The sequence below is a fragment of the Rhineura floridana genome, chromosome 8 (genome assembly GCF_030035675.1).
Source record: "Rhineura floridana isolate rRhiFlo1 chromosome 8, rRhiFlo1.hap2, whole genome shotgun sequence".
NCBI lineage: Eukaryota > Metazoa > Chordata > Lepidosauria > Squamata > Rhineuridae > Rhineura > Rhineura floridana.
Genome location: NC_084487.1, coordinates 90,320,038 through 90,346,187, shown reverse-complemented (window position 1 = coordinate 90,346,187; position 26,150 = coordinate 90,320,038). Strand labels below are relative to the sequence as shown.

Below are 26,150 nucleotides of genomic sequence, written 5' to 3'. Positions count from 1 at the left end.
AAAGCAAAAGAAGAAAACCAGACAGAGGTTTACAAAGAAGTCCTATATGGTTATGCGTATGCATTCTTATGCAGTCCTCTAGAATGGTTCTAAAGAAGTCCTCACCTCCAGGAGCTATAACATGGGCATAGTCAAGAGAGAGAGAGAATATGGTGTAGCTGGACTAGGACATGGGAGACTAGGGTTCAAATTCCCACTCAGCCGTAAAGCTCACTGGTTGACCTTGAGCCAGTCACAGTTTCTCAGGATGGTTGTGAGGATAAAATGAGGAGGGGAAGAACCATGTACACCATCTTGAGCTTATTGGAGGAAAGGTAGGATATAAATGTAATAATAAATAAATTGTTTATTATTGTGTGGATCACTTTATCTTGGAACCCATGCAGTGGACAAAGCTGTCACTTGTAACGTCTGTTGTTAGGCTCACTCCAGACACCATGAATATAGTAAAGTAACTACATTCACTGAAGTTGGTAATTTTTTATACAGAGAAGTTCTTCAAGCTCACAAGAACATCTCAAGGTCACCCAAATGTTCTAACGGGCTTTCTCCATCTGTCTCAGCCAGTCTGTTGTGGGTAGAATGAGACAGTTGTCAGAGAGGGAGAGCTTCAGTTCCTGGCTTAGCATTATCGGCCTTAGAAATGTAGGAAGCTGTCTAGTATAGTATTGTCTACCCAGGGTGGGGAACCTGGAACCCTCTACATGTTCTGGACTATAACTCCCATAATCTCTGACCACAGCCCGTATGGCCAGGGGTTGATGGGAGTTGGAGTCCTGGAAAAGTTGGAGGGCCACAGGTTTTCCTCCCCTGGTCTACACTGACACTCTTTCCCAACCCTATCTGGAGATTCAGGAGATTGAACCTAGGCCTTCTGTATGCAAAAGATGTCCTATGCTACTCAGATAGAGCTGTTCCCTTTCACAGCTGTGGATCTTTAATCTGCTTTTCTGCAGAGAAGCGCTTAAAATAAACTGGTGTAAAAGACATGCCACTTTATTTACTCAGAGGAACCCAGGAATAAGTATTTTTCTGGAACAGGACCTAGCATTGCAGGGTGGGGGGCAGAGCTTTGAAATTCACTGATTAAGGTACACAAGGACGGTTTACGGCGTGAGGGCAACTCTCCTTATTATATTTAATCCCAACACTGCGAAGTGGTTAATAAACATGTTACTAAAATATAGAGTTCTTCCCCTACTTGTGGTGCTCTTAGCACTCTTTGAAAATATAAAATGTATCCCCAGTCCAAAAGAGTGGGTGAACCCTGAACTAAAGCTTCTAAACACTCATGAGGGGATTCCCAAGGTAGAGTGCATTATAGTCCTTGAAGTTACAAAAACATGGATGATGGTCAAGGAAGTGTCTTAATCATATACAATTGGAGCCGGAGTCCAACAACCTGTGGAGGGCACCATGTTGGCCACCCCTATCCTATATGAACTCTCATTCTGTTCTAGCAGGGATTCTCTTATGTGCAGCCTACCCAATGTGTCTGGGATTAAGAGTAGGTATTCTAAACTGCTGCTTTTCAACATCTGCTTCTTGTGAGAAAGATAATTGTCTCACCACCAAAGGCATGCACTGTTATTGCAGTATGTCTTTCCTGTTGTATTTCCCCCTCTGGATATTGAAGAAGACAGTGCAGCTTGCCACAACAGCCAACATGAGTAAGATTTACAGTGGGCACTCAAGCTCACATTGGTATCATGGGCATTTATATGAACAGTTTATTGATGCAGAGACAGTGGGCTGAAAGAATATCAGCAATTCAGCTCCTGAAATGTCCGGCACATATGTAAACATGTTCACTTTTAAATGAATTCACATAAATTAGTCACTGTTCATTTTCATTGCTCTTCTTTTGGGCCTAAATTGCTTCCCAAGAAAACACAATATCACAGTAGTAAATGAAAGTATTTCTCTGAGGTTTGCTATATATATTTTCATCTCAGGAAGAACAATGTAATTTCAGGACTGAGCATCTGAATGTACCTCACCGTTGAATGACAGACCCTTAGGTGCTTTAAATATAAAAATGGAACTGCTGAGATTTTAAGCAGTGTGGTGTAGTGGATAGCAAATCACTCTTTTTGTTTTCTAACAAAGCCTCTTTGTACTTTTATTGCAGCTGTATGTCAGGCAGGTGTTCAGCAGCTGCAGTTTTTTCCTGGCCTGGAGAAACAGTGATGGGGAAAGCTATGTGGCTGTTATAAAGGCACAAGAGCCCTCTTGGATGGGGTGAGGTTGCAACCCTAGTGGTTAAGGTTGCAGTTCAGGACTTGAAAGCCCCAGATTTATATCTGGACAGGAATATGAAGCTCACTAGATTGTCTTTGTTAAGTCTAACTTACATAGCAGAGATGATGTGGGGATAACGTAAGGATTATACTGTAACCTGCTGAGAAGTGTGGGAGATGAAATGCCTTTGGAGAATCAGGTTTAGGATGCCAGGATTGGCATTGAGAGGGAGAGAGCAGGAAGCAGGTAATGGGAAGACATTCAGAGCAAAATACAGGCTTGAGGAAATGCTCATAGAAGGTGCACGGCAAGAAACTATAAAGGACCAAACTCCAGGCAGGTTCAGAGGGACAGCTTGCCTGTCAAGGTATTCTGGCAAGGGCTCTTGATAAGCTTATCCCCTCCATGCATCCCTTTATTAAAAAGGAGGGGAGCTGCTTGGAGACTGGTGTCACTAAAGCCATGGCTTTAAGTTATGCTTTATTCAGACGGTAAGAGAACAATATGCCTCCAGATGATTTGTATTTGAGACAGGCCAGAAAACATTAGTGCCTGCAGCCGTATTCTGGCTAGTTCCTTCACTGCACAAATCAAGGAAACATAATGTCAGAAGCAGATCCTAACTGCAGTAACTTACCCTGAACCTCCGCCTGCCCCAAATAGAGGCCTATACCATTAAATAGTACATAAGTTATTGCATCAACTATTTAGGTAACTGGTATCCTAATATCACCTTAGTTAACTTCTTTCTCTACTGTATTCTTTGTTAACAGAAAAGTCTTGGCAAGAGCAGTCACTAGTATTCCACTGACTAACCTACTCCCCCCCCATATTTGGAGGGGCACTAGGGTAGCAACCAAAATAAAGTACATACATTTGTTGTGACCTCCCCTCCCCCCATATTTCAAATCACTTTGCAAAAGCCTTTCAAAGTACAGAGCAATGCAATAAGAGTTTTTAAGAGAGTTTTTAGTAATCCAAGCACAGAATCATAGAATAGTAGAGTTGGAAGGGGCCTACAAGGCCATCAAGTCCAACCCCCTGCGCAATGCAGGAATCCAAATCAAAGCATTCCCGACAGATGGTTGTCCAGCTGCCTCTTGAATGCCTCCAGTGTCAGAGAGCCCACTACCTCTCTAGGTAATTGGTTCCATTGTCGTATGGCTCTAACAGTTAGGAAGTTTTTCCTGATGTCCGGTCGAAACCTGGCTTCCTGCAACTTGAGCCCATTATTCCATGTCCTGCACTCTGGGACGATCGAGAAGAGATCCCGGCCCTCCTCTGTGTGACAACCTTTCATGTACAGTAGGGCCCCGCTTTACTGTGCTTCGCTTTACAACGCTTCACTAATACAGCAGTCTCAATTAGACGCAATTAGACTAAAGCCCTACTCATACGGTGCTTGTTCCGCTTTTACGGCAGTTTTTGGGCATCGCAGCATTCTATTCAATGGGTTCCGCTTTACAGCAGGGGTCCGGAACGTAACCCGCCGTATGAGTGGGGCCCTACTGTACTTGAAGAGTGCTAGCATATCTCCCCTCAGTCTTCTCTTCTCCAGGCTAAACATGCCCAGTTCTTTCAATCTCTCCTCATAGGGCTTTATTTCCAGTCCCCTGATCATCTATGTTGCCCTCCTCTGAACCTGTTCCAGTTTGTCTCAATCCTTCTTGAAGTGCGGAGACCAGAACTGGACACAGTATTCAAGATGAGGCTTAACCAGTGCTGAATAGAGGGGAACTAGTACTTCATGCGATTTGGAAACTATACTTCTGTTAATGCAGCCTCATACAGCATTTGCCTTTTTTGCAGCCACATCACACTGTTGGCTCATACTCAGCTTGTGATCAACAACAATTCCAAGGTCCTTCTCATGTCGTACTGCTGAGCCAAGTATCCCCCATCTTATAACTGTGCATTTGGTTTCTTTTTCCTAAGTGTAGAACTTTGCATTGTTGAATTTCATTCTGTTGTTTTCAGCCCAATGCTCCAGGCTATCAAGGTCCCTTTGAATTTTGTTTCTGTCTTCCACAGTATTAGCTATTCCCCCCAATTTTGTATCATCTGCAAATTTGATAAGCATGCTTTGTACCTCCTCATCCAAGTTGTTAATAAAAATGTTAAAGAGCACTGGGCCCAGGGCCGAGCCCTGTGGTACCCCACTCGTTACTTCTGTCCAGTTTGAGAAGGAACCATTGATAAGCAAATGAATCCAGTCTTGTTGCCTCTTTATTTAGATTGGCGTAATTATTTTTGGCATATCTTTTCTCTCAACAGACAAAGATTGCCCAAACTGTAAATTCAAGCCCCAGATTTGACTTGAACAGGGAGGCACAGCCACAGTCCCTTATTATACATCAGCTCTTTCCAAATGCATTAACTTCAGAGCCATATAATCTATGCCATAATAAATGCCTGCATAATTTTTGAGGTGCTGCTAAGAAGTAAAGGGGACCTGCAACAAAAAGTTGCAATGTATTATTCTTCACTTCCTGATAGGAGTATTCCTGTTCTGGGTTCCAGCCAGCCATATTCTCCTACAGCAAGTCATTCCCTTCTCAACCCTCCCCCACTTCCATTTTTTTCCCCAACTGGCACCCAACATTCTGCGGCTAGTGAGCACACTCAGTTCTCAATGGTCTGATTTTGCCTTTTCCAAATTTTGTTTGTATTTCTGCAGATCTTGTGGGTGCCCTGAGAATGCTGATATCTCCTTTTTATTTTCAGTTGCCTCATTTTGGCTCCATTTGTGCTGGGTCTCATCACCAGGTTTTTCTATTAAAGAGAGTTATTAAATATTTCATTTTTCCCTGGTTAAACAGTGGAATAACACCTATATTAGCAAAGCTTTTCAAATATTACCCATGGCATTTGCTAATCCACCTACACATATTTACCACCATTACCTAAAAAAGAAAAAACTAACTTTTGTAAGGCTTCAGTCCCACAGTTCAGTCCCAGTTCACCTGAAGGTATTCATATAAATCTTAGATGACCAAGTGAGTAGCTGGTTTTAAAGCTGCATTAGCAATATTAAGTTTGGACCAAGATGGTGATAATTATTCTGGATTCATTTGAATGTGAGGATATTATCTTGTTTATGTGGCATTATTTATATAGTTCGCTGAGTTAGCTCTTCATGTTTCTCAATAGAAGGAATACCTTCTGTTTGGTAACTATTCCTTTGAAAAGTCAGTCTTTCATTCCCCTGTGTTCTTGCTTGCCATCTGCAGTCCTACAAAATAAATTTGATGTGTCAAATCTTTTCTGATGCTTATTTATTACATCATACTCTAGTGCCTTCCCTAAATGCTCACCTTAGCACAGCTCAAACTGACCCCCGTTGCACCTTGACCCTAAAGAGCTGGGGAGCTATTTGCATATACCTTCCTGTATGTACTAGTTTGCTAAATTAAATAATTGTGGCTGATTGTGGTCAAACAAAACCAGAGAGAGTGCCATATCATTTGGAGTGCTTACAGTTTGCTACTTTGGGTATATTTCCTTGTTTAAAAGAGTTGAACATCTTTAGAGACCTGTATGTTCATGCTGAATGATGAAATAAATTAATACCTAAGATAGGACATGGCCCAGCTGAGATGCTCCAGGGCACATTTCAGTATTGGAGAGTGTTCCATGCATGTTGTGGACACAGAGCAACTGTCACTGGGATCATAGAATCGTAGTTGGAAGGGACCTATAAGGCCATTGAGTCCAACACCCTGCTCTGTGAAGGAATCCAACTTAAAACATACCTGACAGGTGGCTGTGCAGCTGCCTCTTAAATATCTCCAGGGTTGGAGAGCCCACCATTTCCCTAGGCAATTGGTTCTATTGTGGTATTGCTCTAACGGAAAGTTTTTCCTGATGTTCAGCTGACATCTGGCTTCCTGTAACTTGAGCCCATTATTCCATGTCCTACACTCTGGGATGATAGAGAAGAGATCCTGGCCCTCCTCTGTGTGACAACTTTTCAAGTACTTGAAGAGTGCTGTCATATCTTCCCCCAGTCGTCTCTTCTCAAGGCAAAACATGCCCACTTCTTTCAGTGTCTGCTCATAGGGCTTTGTTTCCAGTCCTCTGATGGTCCTTGCTGCCCTCCTCTGAACTTCTTCCAATTTGTCTGCATCCTTCAACTGCAGTGTCCAGAACTGGATGCAATACTCAAGATGAGGCCTAACTGGTGCCAAATAGAAGGGAACTAGTGCTTCATGCAATTTGGAAACTTTACTGTTAATGCAGCCTAAAGTAGCATTTACCTTTTTTTGCAGACACATCGCACTGTTGGCTCATATTCAGCTTGTGATCAACAACAATTCCAAGAACCTTCTCACATGTAGCATTGCTGAGCCAAGTATCCTCCATCTTATAACTGTGCATTTGGTTTCTTTTTTCTAGGTGTATAACTTTGCACTTATCCCTGTTAAATTTCATTCTATTTTTTTCATCTCAGTGCTCCAGCCTATCAAGATAACTTTGAATTTTGTTCATGTCTTCCAGGGTATTAACTATCCCTCCCAATTTTATGTCATCTGCAAATGTGATAACTGTTCCCTGCATCTCCTCATCCAAGTCATTAATAAAAATGTTGAAGAGCACTGGACCCAGGACTGAGCTCTGCAGAATCCCGCTCGTTACCTCCCCCCACCTGATAGTTGTTCTATCCAGCCCACATTTAGCTAGCTTGCTAACTGGAATATCATGGGGCACTTTGTGAAAAGCTTTGCTAAAGTCAGGATATATGAATGGGGCACATCCTGTTTACCCAAAACTCTACAGCTGCAGTCCACAGTCATAACCTGACACAATTTTGGATTCTAACCGAAGTCTGACATAATGTGGGCCTATGATATTGTCGTGCCAGTAGACTTTAAGCCTATCACAGAAGGCAAAAGTATTATATTAGCCTGGGGGAGTCTCTTATGCTGATCACAAATATTCTTGTTACTTAATAATTGTTGAAAAGGACCTTACAGGAAAACAAAGTAACAAAATATGTAAAGCATCTGTCTGTCATTAGTAATCCCTCTAGTGTTTTTTTTAAAAAAACCCTTCTGAATCTAAGATTTTTCCTTGACAACCTCAGTTCTCCAGTCATCATAATTGTATGTTTGTAGCAATAGTTTGTTACTATGCAAATGAGTGTGTTAAACCATATTCATTGTACAACTTCAGAGAGGTCTCTGATTTGAATAGGAATGTGGGGGAGAGACCTTTAACTTTCCAGTATTTTCTTCCTAGGACTCTGGAAATTTTGGGGGAAACATGCTCTTTTTTTCAGCCTATTAGAAAGCCTTGAATAACCTGGTTCCTGTAGAAATATACATTTAAATATATTTAATCAATTGGGTTGACATAGTAAACAAATGGACAATATAGTAATAACATTTCTGGAAAATGACATTTGATTTTCATGGCTTAGATTGTCATGAAAAATTGCAACCTAATTGAAATCTTTGGTTGGCTATCATAGTGATACATTTTCTTCAAAAATTGAGCTTAATTTCACTGCTTCATCTGCAATACTGTTACGCTACCCTGGAGCAAGGCTTGGTTCAGACAATTCCTCAAGCTAAACCATGGCTTTAGGGGATAGAGAAGAAGCTGTGGGCAAGCCATAGACTCAGGCACTTTCCCTCTCCTCTTTCTGAAATCAGTTTGATCCTTATTTGCTTCAACTAACTTTAATTAGAACAAATCACAGTTCTCCAGGTTTGGACATAAAATGTTTTGTTTTGTTTTAAAGCAAAAAAAGAAGTTTTTTTCCTGCCCAAAAGAATTGGAAAGGGGAGGGGAAGCACAAGTGCCTGGCGCTTGCTGCAGCTTCTTCCCTAATCACCTAAGCCTTGGGCTCTAGAGGTACTTTGACTGTTCTGAGATCTGTTTGGCCAATGTATTCTGGGAGAGTTTCACCCTCTTTAAATCAAGACTGTAGACAAAATCTGCATAAACATTATTGAAAAGATCTGTGAACAGGAAGGACTCTCGTCTCCTGCTTGTAAATTCTTATGGCAAAAGCAATATTCTGTTCTGAAATAATGTTTTTCAAATGTGTGTCTGCATTATTAGTTTAATATGCAAACACTCTACTCAACTCATATAACTTTTAATTATATGAGCAGACTTTGACTTAAGATTCGGAAGTGAGGAGGGAACTTGGGGGAGGGGGAAATCACCTAAGATGGGCATTTCTGATCTTCAGACTCGAGTGCAGTAACTTCTCCGTGTAGGACTGGGGGAGGGGGCAATCCCTACTTGAACCTCCCCTGACTTGGTCCCCTCCAGACATTGCTAGACTGTAATTCCTATCATTCCTGATCATTGGTCATGGTCTCTAGGGGTGATAGGAGTTGTCCAAAACATCTGGAGGGCACAAGGTTGGGGAAGTCTGCTGTGTACATAGACAGTTTTTTTTTAGGAGTTCCGGCATCCTATCGTCTGTGAGTGGCACTGGGTAGTCTCAAGGGCTGGCAGAGTGAGGTAGCTGCCTTATGTGGCAGATCCTTTGACTGGCCACATTCCCCCTCCTCCCTAAGCTATTATGCTGCCCCGAAGAGCAGTGGAGAATGCTGTCCCATTGCCCATGTGTTCAACTTCTAGTCTGGTCAGATGTGGAATATGGGGTTCCATCTTGTCCTTCATCTCAGGCAACAAAATGCCTTGGGCTGGTCCTGCTTTCATAGTAGTCACGATTATTAGTGCAGTGGAAAGTGAGTCAGATAACTTATTTAAGAGAAATGTGCTGTGTTTGGCTGCTGCTTGCCTTTCTTTTATGCTGCCAAATCATACATATTTTAACCCATGACTGAAAAATTTCTCAAATGTCCAGGATTTTTTTTTTGTCTATATAAATGAAATATGCACATGTGCACTTATAAATGTCATGACCTTTTGTCATACTGTACTACTGGTTGCACTCCCTCCCTTCCAGTACCCTTGTCAAGTATGTTGGCGATAAAATTGGCATGCTTGGATGGTGAGAAAAGTTTTAGATTTTAGAAACACCAGGTGTCTGTGAGTAAAACTGGATTTCTCTAGAGCCCAGCCAAAGGTACCATTGCTATAAAAAGACAAAATAAACATGTTTTCACTAGAAAATGTTCTTTTAGCTATTTGTAGTGGTGACATTTAAGGAAACTTCCACTGACTTCTTCCAAATTTGTGTGTTGATCTGGAAGGGATATACTATGTCTAGATCTTGGCATTAAAAAAGAGGAACATTTGACTCTTTATAAAAAGAGCAGACACTTTTTAGAGTGTATTTTCCTCTCTTCATGCAAAAACTCTCAGCTTTTTGAAATCTAACCTGCTTTTCTGTTGTGGCTTCTTTCAAAAATCAGGGGACTATTACACTTTCTACCATATTTTAAGTGACAAAATCTGCAGAGTACTGTAAAAATGTGTTAGTTTCATTTCTCTGCACAGATACCAACAGTGCAGGATTTTCTCTTCAAGGTTATTAAGGATCTTTCTGTGCTTCTGGCTTATCACTGTAGCACCCAGCTGTGAATGTAGGGTGATTTCTAGGAAAGGTGGATATCTTTATTGCCCAGGTTACCCCAATAGTTGCCACAGGAAGCCAGCTTTGTAGAGTGCACAATCCACAGTTTTTCTTGTCAGACATGTGGTCTTGTCCTGTTCTGTTAAGCCAAGAGCCTATAGGGTAGGTGTGGAGAACCTTTGCCCTCCAGATGCTGCTGAACTACAACTCCCATCAACCCTGGCCATTGGCTACGCTTGCTACAGCTGATGGGAGTTGTAGTTTAGCAACATCTGGAGGGCCAAAGGTTCCCCACACCAGCTATAGTGTGTTAGGCAAGATATGCAGGAACCAGCCTGGAGCAGAGGATGACAAGTAACAGTCTTGGATATGTGTAGGTCCTGGTCAGTATTACATACCACAGGCTCTGGAAGAATTCTCAGGGCTAGCAAGAGTTTGTTCTACAAAAATCCAAAGCACAGTGCTAGGATATATACTCAGAGACACAAGTCCCACTATCCTCCAATGGATTCGTGTACATGTAAGTGTGCATGGGATTTCAACTGGAGTTCTAATATCCTGAGGCAGCAGAGCTGACATTTATCAATCCCTGTTCCTCAAGTGAAGTTGCAAGGAATTTGGAGAAGTGACACTCAGGCTTGGAGGATTATAGCTCAGTTTGGGTGTTAACCACGTGAGAGAAAACAGGAATCTAAATCACACAGAACCGTTCTCCCCTCTAAAGACACGTCCCCCAATGCATAGGCAGGGAAGGGGGTCAGCAGGATCATGATAGCAGGGATGGGGCCAGTGGGCGGAATCCCACTGTGCCCCTCATCCCTGTTGATGTGGATAGTGCCTGAACAGGAACTGCCTTTTCAGGTTTAGCTCCTCCTCTCCTCCATGCTGATATTTTTGAAATGATGAGTGCTTTTTCTCATCATTTGGCCTGGTTTTGAAGCCACCTTTTGAAGCTTGGTACTCTTACACATGATGTGTCTTGAGAGGAGACAAAAATAATTAATGCTGTTCCCCACTTCCCATTATATCTTTGGATTTCACACTTACTCATCACTTTTACCTTCATTTTGTGAGGCTATTTATGATCGTATTTGGCTTCCTTTTAAGTTGCATTTCTGTGTGTGAGCCATGATTCATTCTATGTTTATTTTTTAGATAATGGTTGGACAAATATCTCTATGCTGGTAAAACTTTCACTATCTGGGTATTCACAGTATCCACAAAGTGAAAGTATCTAATCTGAACAGAAGATTATTAATTAGTTGAAGACTGGAACATGAATACAGTCTCTGGAAACAATATAAGGGTATATTGTTGCCCTTAATTACCCAAAGAACTGAGAGGATTCTGCTTCATTCACACCAGGAGAGCTGAAATCTTTCAGGGCTGTGTTTCTTGAAAGATGATTTCAGTGTTTAACCCACCTTTGTTATTAGCAAAGTGGACAAACTTAGCAACAAACAAACAAAAATGTGTCTGTAGTAAGTTTTACTTACAGATTGATCACCCACTTTTACTTACAAATTGATCACCTAACCTCCCCAGGTCCTTCCTAGCATGAGACAGGGAGGGAGGAGGTGGAGATGAAGAGCGTCTCTGCTGCTGATGTTGCCAAAGCAGCAAAAAAGTGAAGGGGAGAAGGTGCCACCACACACACCCATAATGAAGAGGGCAGCAGAGAGGGGGGCAGCACTGCAGCAACACAATATCTTGTGTTGGCTCTAAATGATGTGAAGATAGAGACAGGACTCTATATGTGTTTTTTGGACAGGTGGATGTATATTTGACTCTAAATCAGGCTTTTCAAATGTTGCTTTCAAGAACTTGCGAAAACAGGAGGGCTTTTGTGAGTACTCAAAAGGAATGCTCGCAAAAACCTGATTGTTTTTTGGCCCTGGTGATAGTCAGTGCTAGAAGAGAGCCCATCTTCCTCTTCTGCACCTGGGCAGAAAAAAAGGAGACTAATCAGATGACCCGCCATAGATTACCACCACCCCTGCAAGCAAAGATAAAAGGCCTCTTATTTTCCCCACCCCTTACCTTAGCTTGGGAAGTGGGGGGGGGGGAGCTGGCACAGGGTAGAAAGCAAGCCCTGGTTAAGTCTAGTCATGGGGGCTTGTATTTTTGAGCACCCTATTTTCACATATTTGTCCTATTCTGAAGCATGCATCTGGTGCTTGAGTTTTGTTTTTTAAGGCAGGGGACTGCCTGAAGCATGAATAAAGGGGCAAGGCTGGCAGCTGAACTAGCATTCAGTTTGCTAGTGTGTGCAAAGCCAGGAGGAAACCAAACATACATCACACTTGAGATATATATTTTTTAATGTGTCTGCATGGTTTTGTATTAAGGATTACTTCAGTTCTCCTGTTTTAATCAGCAGTGGAATGCTGTGCTATAGTTTTAAAATAGGATTCCATATAAAATAATACATTGAAGATTATTGTTGCACATTATGCCACAATGAGGATTAACAAGTCTTTATTTTTAAGGATAGGCTTGTATTCTGGATCATTGTTTAGGTTCTGTTGTGTTTGTTGTTTTAATGGGTTTGTTTGTTTGTTTTAATGGGTTTTTAACTTATTATTGTAAGTTGCTTTAGGTTGCTTTGCAAAGAAAGCCACTAATAAATATAAATCATCATCATCCCCACTTCCTGCACGGAACGTAACCACATCATTCAAAAATGTAATCTAAAACAAAATATTCAGCATATCTTCAGTGTTCTTTATTTTTGAATATAGCATTCTTAATGTAACTTTTTGTTAACATTGGGGCTGTTTGTGTTAACTTTCTCAAATCATGTTCTTTGTTTCTTTTTTCTTTTTCATTTCTGTTAATAGAAGGAACGGTAACAAACAGAACTACATAAATCTTACAGTTTTTTGTGTGTATGCTCTCATGTTCATGGTGGCAGCAATGAAGGGGGACGTTGAGCTGAAATGGTCACATATTATTAACTGCACTTAAGAAATACAAATTCTAAATTATTGATTTATCCCAAGCTTATATGAACGCTGCAGATTATTTATTTTTGTGGCTGTATACTACAGCCAGCATGGAGTTTTTACATTCCACAATGTTAAATTGAAAATATATCCCATGCCATTCTGCTGCTTCCCATAAACTAATTTCAAAACAAAATCTTACAAAACATATAGTCCTGAACTCCGAAATGCTTGCTTAACAATCCTCCTAAGTTTTCATAGTGATACACAAAACATTCAGAAAGAATACAGACTTTAAAGTATGAAATACGAGTAAAAAAATCCAGACCCCTTTTGGCCTTTTTTATGTCAGTAGTCTCATAATTTGTTGAAATTAATTAAAAACCATCCATGTTCACAGAGTACCTGTAATCCTATTACTGACCTTGCCCTATATTCAACCTTCATCTTATGTAGTTTAAACGTTTTTTTAAAAAAAATGCATGGCTGGTTCTTAATTAATTTAAGAAAATTAACATTGGAGACTATGATAGCGCAGACATGCTCAGTCAGAACAAGCTGTCAGTGTTCTAATAGCCAGACTAACAGCTGTTGGCTTGACAAATCAGGGGGCTACACCCACGCCAGACATTTATTCCACGTTAAACAGTCATGGCTTACTCCAAAGAATCCTGAGAAGGGTGCTGAGAGTTGATAGGAAACTCCTATTCCCCTGACAGAGCTCCAGTGGCCAGAGTGGTTTAGCATTCAGCCCCTCTTCCCAGATAATTCTGATGATAGTAGATCTGTGAGGGGACATTCTTAAACAGCAAGGCTTTTTTGCCTATTAGTAAATAATATTTAATTTAGAGTACTATCATAAAACATTACTGTTCTTAAAATATATTGGCTTATTTATTGTTAAAAATACTGATGTAATTTGCAGTCTTCTAAATGTGTAGCTATATATTTCCTAGATGTTCTGTTCGTAGAGCTATTTTGTGTGTTAATGTTTCATATTACTGTTCTTTAATTATTGGTTTTGTTCCTTTTTCTGTTTAATACTTTAGGCACGGAGGAAGGAGGTTTTTATCCAGGAACGGTATGGGAGATTTAATCTTAGTGACCCATTTCTGGCTCTGCAGCGAGACTACGAGGCAGGTGCTGGTAATAAAGACAAGAAGTCCATCTGTACCAACCCACTCTCTATCTTAGAAGCTGTTATGGCTCACTGCAGAAAAATGCAAGAGAGAATGGCAGCTCAGTTGGTTGCTGCAGAAAATAGACAAAAGAAGGTACCACATCTACTCCTTTTTGCTTTAGTTTTCTCTTCCCACATCTTCAGAATAATATATTCCCTTCCACTTTTATGAATTTTTATGTAGAAATCATTTTTCAAAAAAAAAATTGGTCATTCTAGAGTGGCTGTGTTAATTTTATCTTTTCATTATTGATGCATTTCTGGTTAATAGTTTGCAATTCTTACAATGAAAGAAGATTCCTCTTTAAGTAATAATGATAATAAATAATAATAACAACATAATGAACAACAGAAACGTCAAACTGAAATGGCACTTTCAAGTGTTCAAAGTGATTTAGATAAATGATTTTACTGTGATCCTTCCAACCACCCTGTATGCTAGGTTAGTATTATTCTTCCCATATTGCAGATAGGCGGCTGAAAGAGAGAGGGGAGTGCTTACCTAAGGCATTCTTCTTAAAAATTAATGGCATAGGTGAGATTTGACCTTGGGAATTCCTGCTTGTAGCTAAGTCTCTTGGCACTCTGCAGCTGCAGCTCTTACAAAGGGGCAGGCTGGAGGATGCAAGAAAATAGAAAATTACTGTTCCAAATGCTAGAGTTCAGGTGTTATCCATCATTTGTTCTCTGTACCTGGGAGTGAGGGGAAAATTAGAAGTGGCATCTGGATGAAGTGAAGCCTGAAAGGTGCTGTTACCTTCCCAGACACCCAGGAGAGACTGGGAGGTTTCTGTCCTCACAGGCAGCTCCTCCTCCTTCTTGCCGGTTCCCAATACCTACCTGGTCCTCCTCTGGTTTCTCCCTTTTCTCAGATGGATCTCCAGCACCTAGGCCTCTGGCTGCCAGACAAGCAGTCATTTACCAGCTCTGGCCTTCTTGTCATGCCTCCACTCCTGAGGGAATGGGGGTGAGGTGGGGGTGGCAGGCAAAGTGCCTATGGAGCTGGATAACTCTGGCAGCTTAACTGTGAAAACAGGTTCTTCAAGGTCCCCCATGGTGCTGGATAACTCTGCAGAGTCTCCCTCCTCTTCCTCTGATGAGATCCCCTGCCCCCAAGTCACGACCGGGCTGGATTCTGTCAGTTATCTTGAAACAGAGATATAGGGAAGTAAAATATCTCAAGCTCTGTCAGAACGTTCCTTTTGCCCTTGGATTTTTTCTGGGGAGAGTAAGCAAGAGGCATTGGGCTTGTGTGTTCACTCCCCAATTTCTCCAACCCCTCATCACAGGGGAGAAAGGAATGGACGGATTTTAAGAGCCTGCATTCAGATATATGTGGGGGTCTCTCCTGTCTATGTTTCTTTACAATGTAGGGAGTGACAGGAATGTAGGAGGGATCCTGATCCCTTCTGGTGTCCTGCTTGAGCCAGGTTAGGTACTAGGCCTTGAGCAAGGTAGGGATGGATTCCCAAATAGAGTTCACTGCAGACTTAGGCCCACAGACAATTCCACCAAAACGTAGCAGGAGAAGTTCAGACAGCAAGGTCAAGGCCAGACTACATCAGGCACAGGAGATCAGATCAGAGTCAAAACATAATCCAGGGGCAACATCAAGAAGCAGGGTTTGGCAACTGAGGAGATCCCATAGAAAGCAGAGCAAAAGAGCCAGATTCAGAAGTAGGGAGCAGACTCCAACTGAAGGCTGATATAGCCTTCCAGGCCATGCCCAACAACACTGCAGGTGCTTAATTGCTCTCAAGGAACTCTTTACTGTAGAACTGCATGGTGACATTGGGCTCTCACACGTGTGCTTTGTCTTTATTTCTTTATTAAATTTGTATCCCACCCTTCCTCCCAGAAGGAGCCCAGGGCTGCAAACAAAACACTAAAAACACTCTAAAACATCTTACAAACAGACTTTAAAATATAATAATACTAATAATAATAATAATAAATTTAATTTCTTCGTCGCCTATCTGGCCAATGGCCACTCTAGGCGACTTACAAAATTATTAAAATACAATTAATAAAATACAGTAATACAATAAAAACAATAGATCTACAACAACAATATTAAAACTGGGTAGGAGGCATTACAATTATATCGTTTAACCCTCCCCGGATACCCCGAAGGCCTGCTGAAAAAGCCAAGTCTTTAAGGCTTTCCGAAATACATTTAGGGAAGAGGCATGCCGGAGATCTTGTGGGAGGGAGTTCCAAAGAGTGGGAGCCGCCACTGAGAATGCCCTCTCTCTTGTACCCGCCAATCTGGCTGTTTTTGTTGGCGGGATTGAGAGAAGGCCCTGTGTGGCCGATCTTGTCAGGCAGCATAATTGGTGGCGTTGAAGGCGCTCCGTGAGATAAACTGGGCCAAAACCGTATAGGGATTTAAAGGTCAATACCAACACCTTGAATTGGGCTCGGAAAACAACTGGAAGCCAGTGTAGGTCGAACAACACTGGTGTGATGTGATCTCGTCGGCAACTATTCATAAGTAGTCGAGCCGCCGCATTTTGTATCAGTTGTAATTTCCGGACCGTTTTCAAGGGTAACCCCACGTAGAGCGCATTACAGTAGTCCAAACGAGAGGTGATCAGGGCGTGTACCACCAGTGGGAGCTGATGAACAGGAAGGTAGGGTTGCAGCCTTCGTATGAGGTGTAGTTGGTACCAGGCTGCCCGGCTCACTGCCGAAATCTGAGCCTCCATGGACAGCCTGGAATCAAGCACAACCCCAAGGCTGCGGACCTGGTCCTTTAGGGGTAAACTCACCCCATTGAACTTCAGGTCAATGTCACCCAACCTTCTCTTGTCCCCCACAAGTAGTACCTCGGTTTTATCAGGGTTCAACTTCAGCTTGTTCCTTCCCATTCATCCACTCACGGATTCCAGGCAGTTGGACAAGGTCTCCACAGCCAACTCTGGTGAAGATTTAAACGAGAGATAGAGCTGAGTGTCATCCGCATATTGATGACACTGCAGCCCAAATCTCCTGATGATTGCTCCCAGCGGCTTCATATAGATGTTAAAAAGCATAATAGCTTTAAAAACATATTAAAACAAAACATCTGTAAAAACATCTTTTTCAAAAAAGCTTTAAAAACATCTTAAAAAGCAATTCCAACACAGACGCAGACTGGAATAAGGTTTCTACCTAAAAGGCTTGTTGGAAGAGGAAGGTCTTCAGTAGGTGCCGAAAAGATAACAGAGAAGGCGTCTGTCTAATATTTAAAGGGAGGGAATTCCACAGGGTAGGTGCCACCACACTAAAGGTCCGTTTCCTATGTTGTGCAGAATGGACCTCCTGATAAGATGGTATCTTCAGGAGGCCCTCACCTGCAGAGCGCAGTGATCGACTGGATATATGCAGGATAAGATGATATTTCAGGTATCCTGGTCCCAAGTTGTACAGGCCTTTGTACACCAAATCCAGAACCTTGAACTTGGCCCGGTAGCTAATAGGTAACCAGTGCAATTCTTTCAGCATCTGGATGACATGTTGGCGATACCCTGCCCCAGTGAGCAGTAGCACTGCCTCATTTTGCACCAGCTGCAGCTTCTGGACCCATCTCAAGGGCAATCCTATATTGAGCACATTACAGTAATCCATCCTGGAGGTTACCAGTCCATGGATAACAGTGGTCAGGATATCCCGGTTCAGAAACAGCTACAGCTGCCTTACTAGCCAAAGCTGGTAAAAGGCACTCCGAGCCACTGAGGTCACCTGGGCCTCTAGTGATAAAGATGGATCCAGGAGCACCCCCAGACTACAAGCCTGCTCTTTCAGGGAGAGTACGTCCACATCCAAAGCAGGCAACTGACCAAATATCCGAACTCGGGAACCACCAACCCACAACACCTCCATCTTGCTAGGATTCAGACTCAGTTTATTGGCCCTCATCCAGCCCACCACTGAGTCATCAACTAGCTGTATGTTGTTAGAACTTTTGGTGTTGACACTTCCCCTCTGAGTCAGCTAGAGGCTCCTCTGCTGGTGGTGGGTCAGGAACTCACCGCGAGAGTCCTTCCAGGGCATCCCCCAGAGGCAAGTCTTTAAAACTCCCTCCATATATACCAGGGACTTCATTGCTGACATGACAGCTCTGTCTGATCACCTTTGCCTTTGGTCATTGAGCGGTCCAGGTCCTCATCAAAGGATTCATCATCCGAGGTCTGGTCAGGGCCCCAGATACAGTCCCGATTTCTGAGGCAAAAGAATTGTCATTCTATTATCTAGGGCTGCAACATTTAATTGATTAATTTGTTAGATCAGGGATAGCCAGTGTGGTGCCCTCCAAATGTGGTCAGCCCCAGCCGACATGACCAGTGATCAGGGATGATGAGTAGTCCAACAATATCTGGAGGGCACTATGTTTGCTATCTCTGGTTTGGATTAATTTATTAAAAACTTTTAATCCACTGAAATGGTGCATCCAATTAATTGCATACCAACTAATTGCATAGCAGATCTAAAAATCTTGTCTTTTAAATAAAAGTGCTATCTTTAAAAGATACAATTCCCTCTTGTACACAGAACGGAGTGACTCTTATAAGATTATGCCTGGTGTGACACATGTATGCATCATTTAAATAAAGTTTTTTGTTGCAGAAATATTGTTTTTGCCCATATGCAAATTTAATAGATAGATTAAGTGACTAAAACTCATAGGATTAATCAATTACAATTTCTTTGGTCAGGTTGCAGCCTTACCTTCACCATAGAACATTTGAATGCAGGCAAAGTTGTTACTTTCTGAACCTGGCTGAGAGCATACCTTTACTACAAGCTAAGAACTAACAATAGCTCAATGTCTCCAATATAGCTGATGGCGGTTAACAACTCAGCGTAATTAGATCAGCTGCACGATACCTGAAACCAAACTTTCTTTGGACTTTATTTACATACATTTTGCCAAGTAATTAAAGGTAAACATGCTTCGTACAGTGAGTCAAACACATGGAGACAGGTGTAATACAAGTGGCTTTGAATTTTTTTAAAAAACAACCCTCTAATGAAGGGATAGCCAACGTGGTGCCCTTCAGATGATGTTGGATTTCAATTCCTGTCGGGCATAGCTAATGATCAGGAATGCTGGAAGTTGTAGCCCAACAACATCACACAAGGTACCCCTGTTCTAAGGATTTATTTGGATTAGGGAGAGAATACTCACAGATTTTATCTGCTTTTGTAGGAGTTGAAGATAGGATGACAGTCTCAGTTGACTAAATGCCATGAGGAGGTAGTTTAACAGAGTTCTTCCAGGGTTTGCTCTGGCAAACAGCTTGATGGTGCAGGCAAGAAGCTCGAATGGGCAGTACCAAAAATCAGAAGATGCTTTGGTAGGCAAGACTGGGTTCAGAGTCCTAGATGGACATGAGAATCTGGGACAGGAAGGAAGGTACATAGTGGGGACTGGTCCATAATGGTACTGGGGCTAACAGATGAAAGGCAGAGAACTAGTTAGATTGACTCGTGTAGAGGGCAAAAGTCTTATAAGGCGCGTAAGCTAGTTGAAGAAATGGTCCATCCTGCTTCCTTTAGCAGAAGCTGCCTGGTGAGGAAGGAGTGGCATAATCTGACAAGTACATATCTGTATTCCTTTTAAATAGATATGTTTAGTTGAGGCACAGCAGGGTAGGGTTGGGTTGAAGGAAGATAACTAACCATTAAGCTAGTTCTGCATTCATTTTCTATATTATTTATTTTTCAAGTGTATAACCTACTTTTTATCCCCAATAAGGTCCCTCGGGAAAGCTGTCAAAATCAGTTTAAAAATTCCAGCTGCCAAGAAGGCAGCTGGAAGGGTCAATCCCACCTGCTCCTCAAATAATAGCAGAAATAAAGGTGGTGCACAGGCTTCCTCCCTTTTTTCGAATCAACTTTATTTTGTAAATATATTTATTTTGTTTTTAGATCCCCTGTTTCCCTGCCAGTCACTACTTTGTCAATTTGATTTGTGGGAAAGGAGTTATAATGTGAAAATTGTATACGCTTAACATAGTTTAGCATATGGAAAATAGTATTCTCTTGAATAAGGAACAAATGTGATTTTCATCACCCAATATTATTATATGTAATTAACATGTAAAAGAAGTTTGGGTCCTTTTGTGTTTTGGGGAAATATCTAATTGTGTGAATGCTTTACAGCTTTGATGAGTTTTTAAAGTGATTTGAATTGTAATTAAAATTGTTCTCTTTGGTAAACCACCTTGAGGAACATTAGTCAAAATGTGGGGATAAAAACAGAACAAATAAATACATAAGATACATCAGATGGAGCTGTTCCTTACTAGGTTGCTGTTGGGAATGTCCACAGCACTTTCAGCCTTTGTTTATTCAGGGTTCTTCCCCTGAAATAACATTTCTTGTTTGCCAAGGCAGAGAATCCATAAGGTTCTGAACTACATCTCATTGCTCATTATCTTATGTCATATCTGGATCACTGTGTACTTGTATCAAATTCTGAGGCCTATCCAAGACCACACAATTAAAATAACCACCATGATGCTGTCCCATATGTTTGCTTATCCTTCATTATCCAAGGCTTTTTGCTATTAGCTCTTTCCAGTCTCCATTTCAAGAGAATTCAGTGATTGATGCTGTAAAACATGCTGCGAGTGTGCATGTGTTATTGGATTATAGAGCAAAAATATTTTTTAATATTCATCCTGCCCCACTGTTCTTCTCCTAGGTCTTGGAAATGAAGATGCTTTAAGACTGCGGATCCAATACTACCACCAAGACAGTTAACTTTTATTGATTAAACATATCCATCCCAGGAATGTTAGCTAACATTTCCTAGTTTTTCACACACATCCAAGTACCAACCAGTCTATAGAATTAGCTTTTTTGACATGCAACTTTATTTCCTCTTTGCTTCCTTGCCTTTCTGCTATGCACAAAATGCTTCTTTTTCAGAGTGGGTGGAGAGGACATCAAAGCTGCTGTTAATTTCTTGTTTCAAGCTTTCTAAGAAATAAAGCAGAACCTGTCTTACTAGAAGAGAGTCGAGGGAATGTACACAATAACAAAATCATTTGGAAGAGTTGCCCAATGGGCTTTCACTTTTCCTCTGTGTTGAAGGGAGGAGACAGAATCCTATTGGTGAGCAGCAGGCCACTCAGAAGTCACCAGCTTGTAATGACTTTCCTTTTGCTAGCAACCAAAGCCAAATTTGAACCAATGACCTAGAGATGAAATGTTTCATATCCTGTTACCAATCCTTTGGGCCATCTGGTTCCCCAGATTACAGTGTACATGAAATATTTTCAGCATACAGTATCTTCTTACAGCTCTGAAATTAGTATGATTTTAGCATCTACAGGAGTGTTAAATCCTCCTCTGTAGTAATCACAGATACTGGACTGGAACCATCTTATTTGTTTTCTCTTATCAGCTTATTGCCTAACTGTGCACAATTATCTTATAAAGGAGAGAGAGGGGATGCCTGAGGTCAAAATGAAGATCACATTTCATGAACACTGATTTCATGTAACTAAGCACTCATCTTATGTTATTAAATTGTATCATGATCCTAAGTCAAGAGCAGAGGCTTAAGCCTTTTCTGTTCTAGTGACACCCAATTCAGAAATAGCTCCTGGTCAGGAAATAAGTGTTTCTGTCTTCCCAAGACACAAAAAAATCTTGGCCCTGTGAGCATGGATATAGAATAAACACTCTCCATCCTGTTTCAGAATTGCAAGCAGACTATGCTTGCTGATCAGTAGATGCTGATCAATGTTCAACAGGCTGGTGATGTTATTTGCTGTCTCATCTTGAAGAGCCTTTACCTGGCATTCTTCATTCCTACTCATCTCTCCCTGAAGACATTCTGCAAGGCTCTCCTGCAGTACACATACATTGATCCTAATTTTTTGTTCACAGATGAGCTGATTTATTTATATTTATTTATTTAATTTATACCCCGCCTTATGGCCAAAAGGCCCTCAAGGCGGCTTACAAAAGAAAACAAACATAACAATACATCAGTATAACATAATACATCAATAAAATAATACAGTTCTCAAAATTAAATAACAATTCTCAAAATTAGATAACAAGTAACGTTATTAAAGCAAATTATTGAGTGTTACTTTAAATAATGGTATATACATGACCACAAGCCAAGAACAAGAATAATGCTGGCAACCTTGATTCTCACAAATAGGGAAAGTTCTTTTTCACTACATAACAGTATTTGATGTATTGTTGCCATAAAGCCCAGAAGTTTTAATTTTATATCCCTTTTGAGAGATGTGTGAGAGGTGGCAAACAGATTCTTCTTGATCGTGAGTTTGTACTCTGATTGCTGATTTGAGGTTACTTGAAAAATGCATTTCATTCCATGAGTTGCCAGCTTGTGTGAGCAACATGATGGAACTCAGGAGCCCAAGAGTCAGAGCTGTGATCAATCTCGCACGTTCCATGGCATTCAGGCACTACATAAATGACTCCCAGGAGTGAAAAAGTGCAAAGAACAATCCTACTGAGTGTATGACATTTACCATCACTTAATGCAGAGCTTAGCTGTATACAATCTCACTGTGACTCTTTTCACTCTCTCCAGTGATGGTCAGAGGTGTGAAGACTGTGATTGCCAAGCTCTGCCAAGTTAGTATTGTAATTCTAAATCCTATGCATAGGTGAAGATTGGTTGCCATGGGGAGACAATTTTTGGTCATATCACTTTAAAGAGTATAACATGTGTTCTGTCCTTGTGACGAATGGGGCTTGAGAGGGCCTGATCCCTTTCATTGATTGGCAAATGAGATGTTTCACAGTTGAGGTGACCCGCATGTGGTCAGGGCCAATGTCAGGCATGTCTAGGCCCTTGGATGCCTGCCTGCCCCAGGCCCATGGAGCTCACTTGCATGTCCCACCTACCGCTCCCATCGCTGTGAATGCCGTGTGCTCTGTGTGCATATGCTTACCATCAACCAAGATGGTGGTGTGGATGTCAGCCCCTGAGGGAAGCCCTTGCCGCCATCTTAGTTGATGGTAGGCATGTACAAACAGCGCATACAACATTCATAGCAATGGAAGAGGTAGGTGGGGCATGTCTGCAGGCTTATTGAAGCCCACACTATCTGTACAGAGGGCTGCCTGGGAGTTCCTTCTCCTTGATCCACGGCAGGGTCAGGACCTGCCATGGCCGCAGATTGCAGAACAGGCATGCTACCCTTCCACCCCAAGGAGATGCCCTTCTGGGACCCCTCTGGGTTACAGGGGCCCTTGACCAGGGCCTGACCAGCCATGCATGTGGTCCCTTCAGAAATGTATCAGTCTGCCACACAGCTAAAGGCTAGGTGAGGCTCATATGAAGGCAGTGTTAAGGTAATACACAGAGTCACCCAAAAGCTAAAAAAGGAAAATAAGTGCAGCTGTCATTGTGAGAATTGGGGTGGCGACATTTACATAATCTACCTGGAGGCACCACTTAGCAGCCCAAGGCAAACTTGTCCACTTCGGAGCCTTCTGGTGACCTCTTGCATTCTCAAAGAAATCATATGTGAGCTACCTCTCAGGAGGTTTGCAATTGTACACTTGAGACACCCAACTCTTCTTAGTATCAGTTTCAAAAACACTGTTTTAATAGTTAGTGAAGCAAAATAATTGTCCCCCAAGAAACATTTTTTAAAAAGAGTGCCAAGACATTAATTTAGTGAACTATTTGAATTTTTCTGTAAAATCAAGAAAAACCAATATGAGTTTTGCTTTCACATAATCTCTTTTGGAAAAAAGGAGGCCTATAAACATTTTGGCTCAAATCTTTGAACTATGCAGCCCAGAAATAGCCTCATTCAGATCCTTTTAATGACTATGGGTATGCTTCCATACTATACTCTCTTTTGACTTTCACGCATCTCTTGAAGACTTTTTTTGTACCTGTGGGCTTATGTAGCTGTTTAAAATGTTTTTTTGAGTAGCCAGTCATTTTAATTATTGTTAAATAATTATTTAATTATTGTTTTTAAATGTGCTTATATTGCTTATACCGCTCTGATATTTTGCAAGAGGGTGGTATAGAAATACTTTTATAAAGAAAGAAAGAGGTTTTGTAACATTTTTATAACATAAAATGCCACTGATTTTATTACTTGAGACAACAGCCACAAAAAGCCCAGCCCATATGGTAATGAGAATATTGTTCTGCGTTTCTTTGTAGCTGGAAATGGAGAAATCACAGTTACAAGCACTCGAAATGGAACATAAGAAACTCTGTGCTTGTCTTGAAGAAGAGCGTGGCAAGAATAAACAAGTCGTGTGGATGCTAGTGAAAGAATGTAAACAGCTATCCAGCAAAATAGTAGAAGAGGCCCAGAAGTTGGAAGATGTCCTGGCAAAATTTGAGGAAGAAAAGAAGAAAGCCGGCAAATTGGAGGATTCTCTTGCCGCTGAGAAGCAACGGAGCGCCCAGATGGAAGCACAAATGGAAAAGCAGCTTTCTGATTTGGATACAGAAAGGGAGCAACTGCATGCCAGGCTTAGCAGAGAGGAAGCACACACCAGTGATCTCAGAGAGGAGAGGGAGAGAATGAGAAAAATGATTGAGCAGCTGAAAAAGGAAAATGATAGTAAGTTGCACCTTTCCCTCCCACGTAGGAGCAAAGATAGAGAATCGGTTTCTGTCTCTGTTGGAACAGAGGGAGCATCTTTGAGAACACTTGCCTGCCAGACAGATGCAGCATTCATAGATGGTGGAACTGAAAGTATTAGGAAGTTGCCTTTAACTGTACCTGTAAAGCCTTCAGCTGTCAACCCTTTGCTCCCTGGCCACACAAAGATGAATGTATGCTCCAATGCATCATTTGTGAAGCCAGTCATTGACAGGCATTCTTCCTGTGGTGACCTCCTTTTATCCCCCTCAACTCCCATTCTGACTCACGGTCAAAGCAGAATTGAGGAGAATGGACCAAATACAACACCTGACCCATCAGGTCTACCTTCCTCTTTTCCAAATAACGTTGCATCCTCTCCAGCACCCAGTATAGCACCTCAGAACTACTTGCAAGCTTCGTCTATGCACTCTCTGCATTCTCCATCTGCTGGCACTGCGGGGCACCAAGGTCTGAATCCACGTGTCCAGGCAGCTAGGTTTAGATTTCAAACCAATGCTAACGATCAAGACCAAAATGGAAACACTACCCAAAGCCCTCTGTCAAGAGACGTGTCGCCCACAAGTCGAGACAACCTAGTTGCCAAGCAGCTAGCTCGGAATACCGTCACGCAGGTCCTTTCAAGATTTACAAGTCCTCAGGGCTCTGCGCCTGGACGGCCAGGAATGTCCCATTCGATAGACGTTGGCACTTATCCTCCCCCAGTCGGTAGAATGGGTTTAAAGACTCCTAGTGTGTCAAGAATTGACAGAGGGAACCCTCCACCCATTCCTCCAAAAAAGCCAGGCCTTTCACAAACTCCTTCACCACCGCACCCACAGCTTAAAGTCATTATGGATAGTGGTCGCTCCCCTAATATAGGTTCCAAAACTGAGAGCAAAACCCTAGTTTCACCTCCTTCCAGTTCACCTCAAGGAATCAGGGCAATAAATGAGGAAGCTATTTCTAAGTCCTCACCTCAGCTGCCACCAAAACCAACACTAGATATATCTGTGGCATCTGCAGGCTGTGCCATACCAGCCATGGCCACGTCTCAGGTGGGTGCCTGGCCTTCCCAATCCCCTGGACTGAACCAACCTGCATGTTCAGAAAGTTCCTTTGTCATTCCCACCACCATTGCCTGTAGCTCCTCCATAAACCCTGTTAGTGCTTCATCCTGTAGACCATGTGATTCAGACAGCCTACTGGTAACAGCATCAGGTAAAGGGATTGTCAATATACAAAGTAAGCTGATTCAGATAATCACAATTAATGCATAGAAAAATGCTGTGTGTACGATTTTCTTTTATGTGGGGCATCAGGACAATCACATTGGAGGCTCCAGCAGTAGTTTGCCATCATGTGTCTGTCCCATCTGCCTTGATACCTTTCCTCCATCACCTTTATATCCTGATGGAACCTCTCCCCTTATTCCTCACTAAAAATACCAAGATTATCCAGAAATCTGTCTAAGTGGCTATGGAGGTAGTGTACCTTTATGTTCATATTAGTACCCAAATGTTTAAAGTTAGTGAGCATGTTTTGCACCAATTCTTCATAATTGTCTGCTTTGTGGTTACCCAAGAAGTTCTTAACAACTGAGACATAACTACACCAGGCAGAAGCTTCAACATCATTCATAAATTTAGTGAAATCCAAATCATTGATGAGTTTACGAATTGTAGGACCAT

The 26,150-nt window shown here is 41.8% G+C and overlaps 1 protein-coding gene across 1 annotated transcript in view; it reads left to right on the top strand.

Annotated features, from left to right (window-relative positions):
• CTTNBP2 (cortactin binding protein 2) overlaps nt 1-26,150 on the top strand; it is a 123,655-nt gene that overhangs the window by 31,183 nt on the left and 66,322 nt on the right. The window contains 2 exon segments of the mRNA XM_061640072.1: nt 13,734-13,958; nt 24,030-25,680. Coding sequence (XP_061496056.1) covers nt 13,734-13,958; nt 24,030-25,680 — 1,876 coding nt within the window.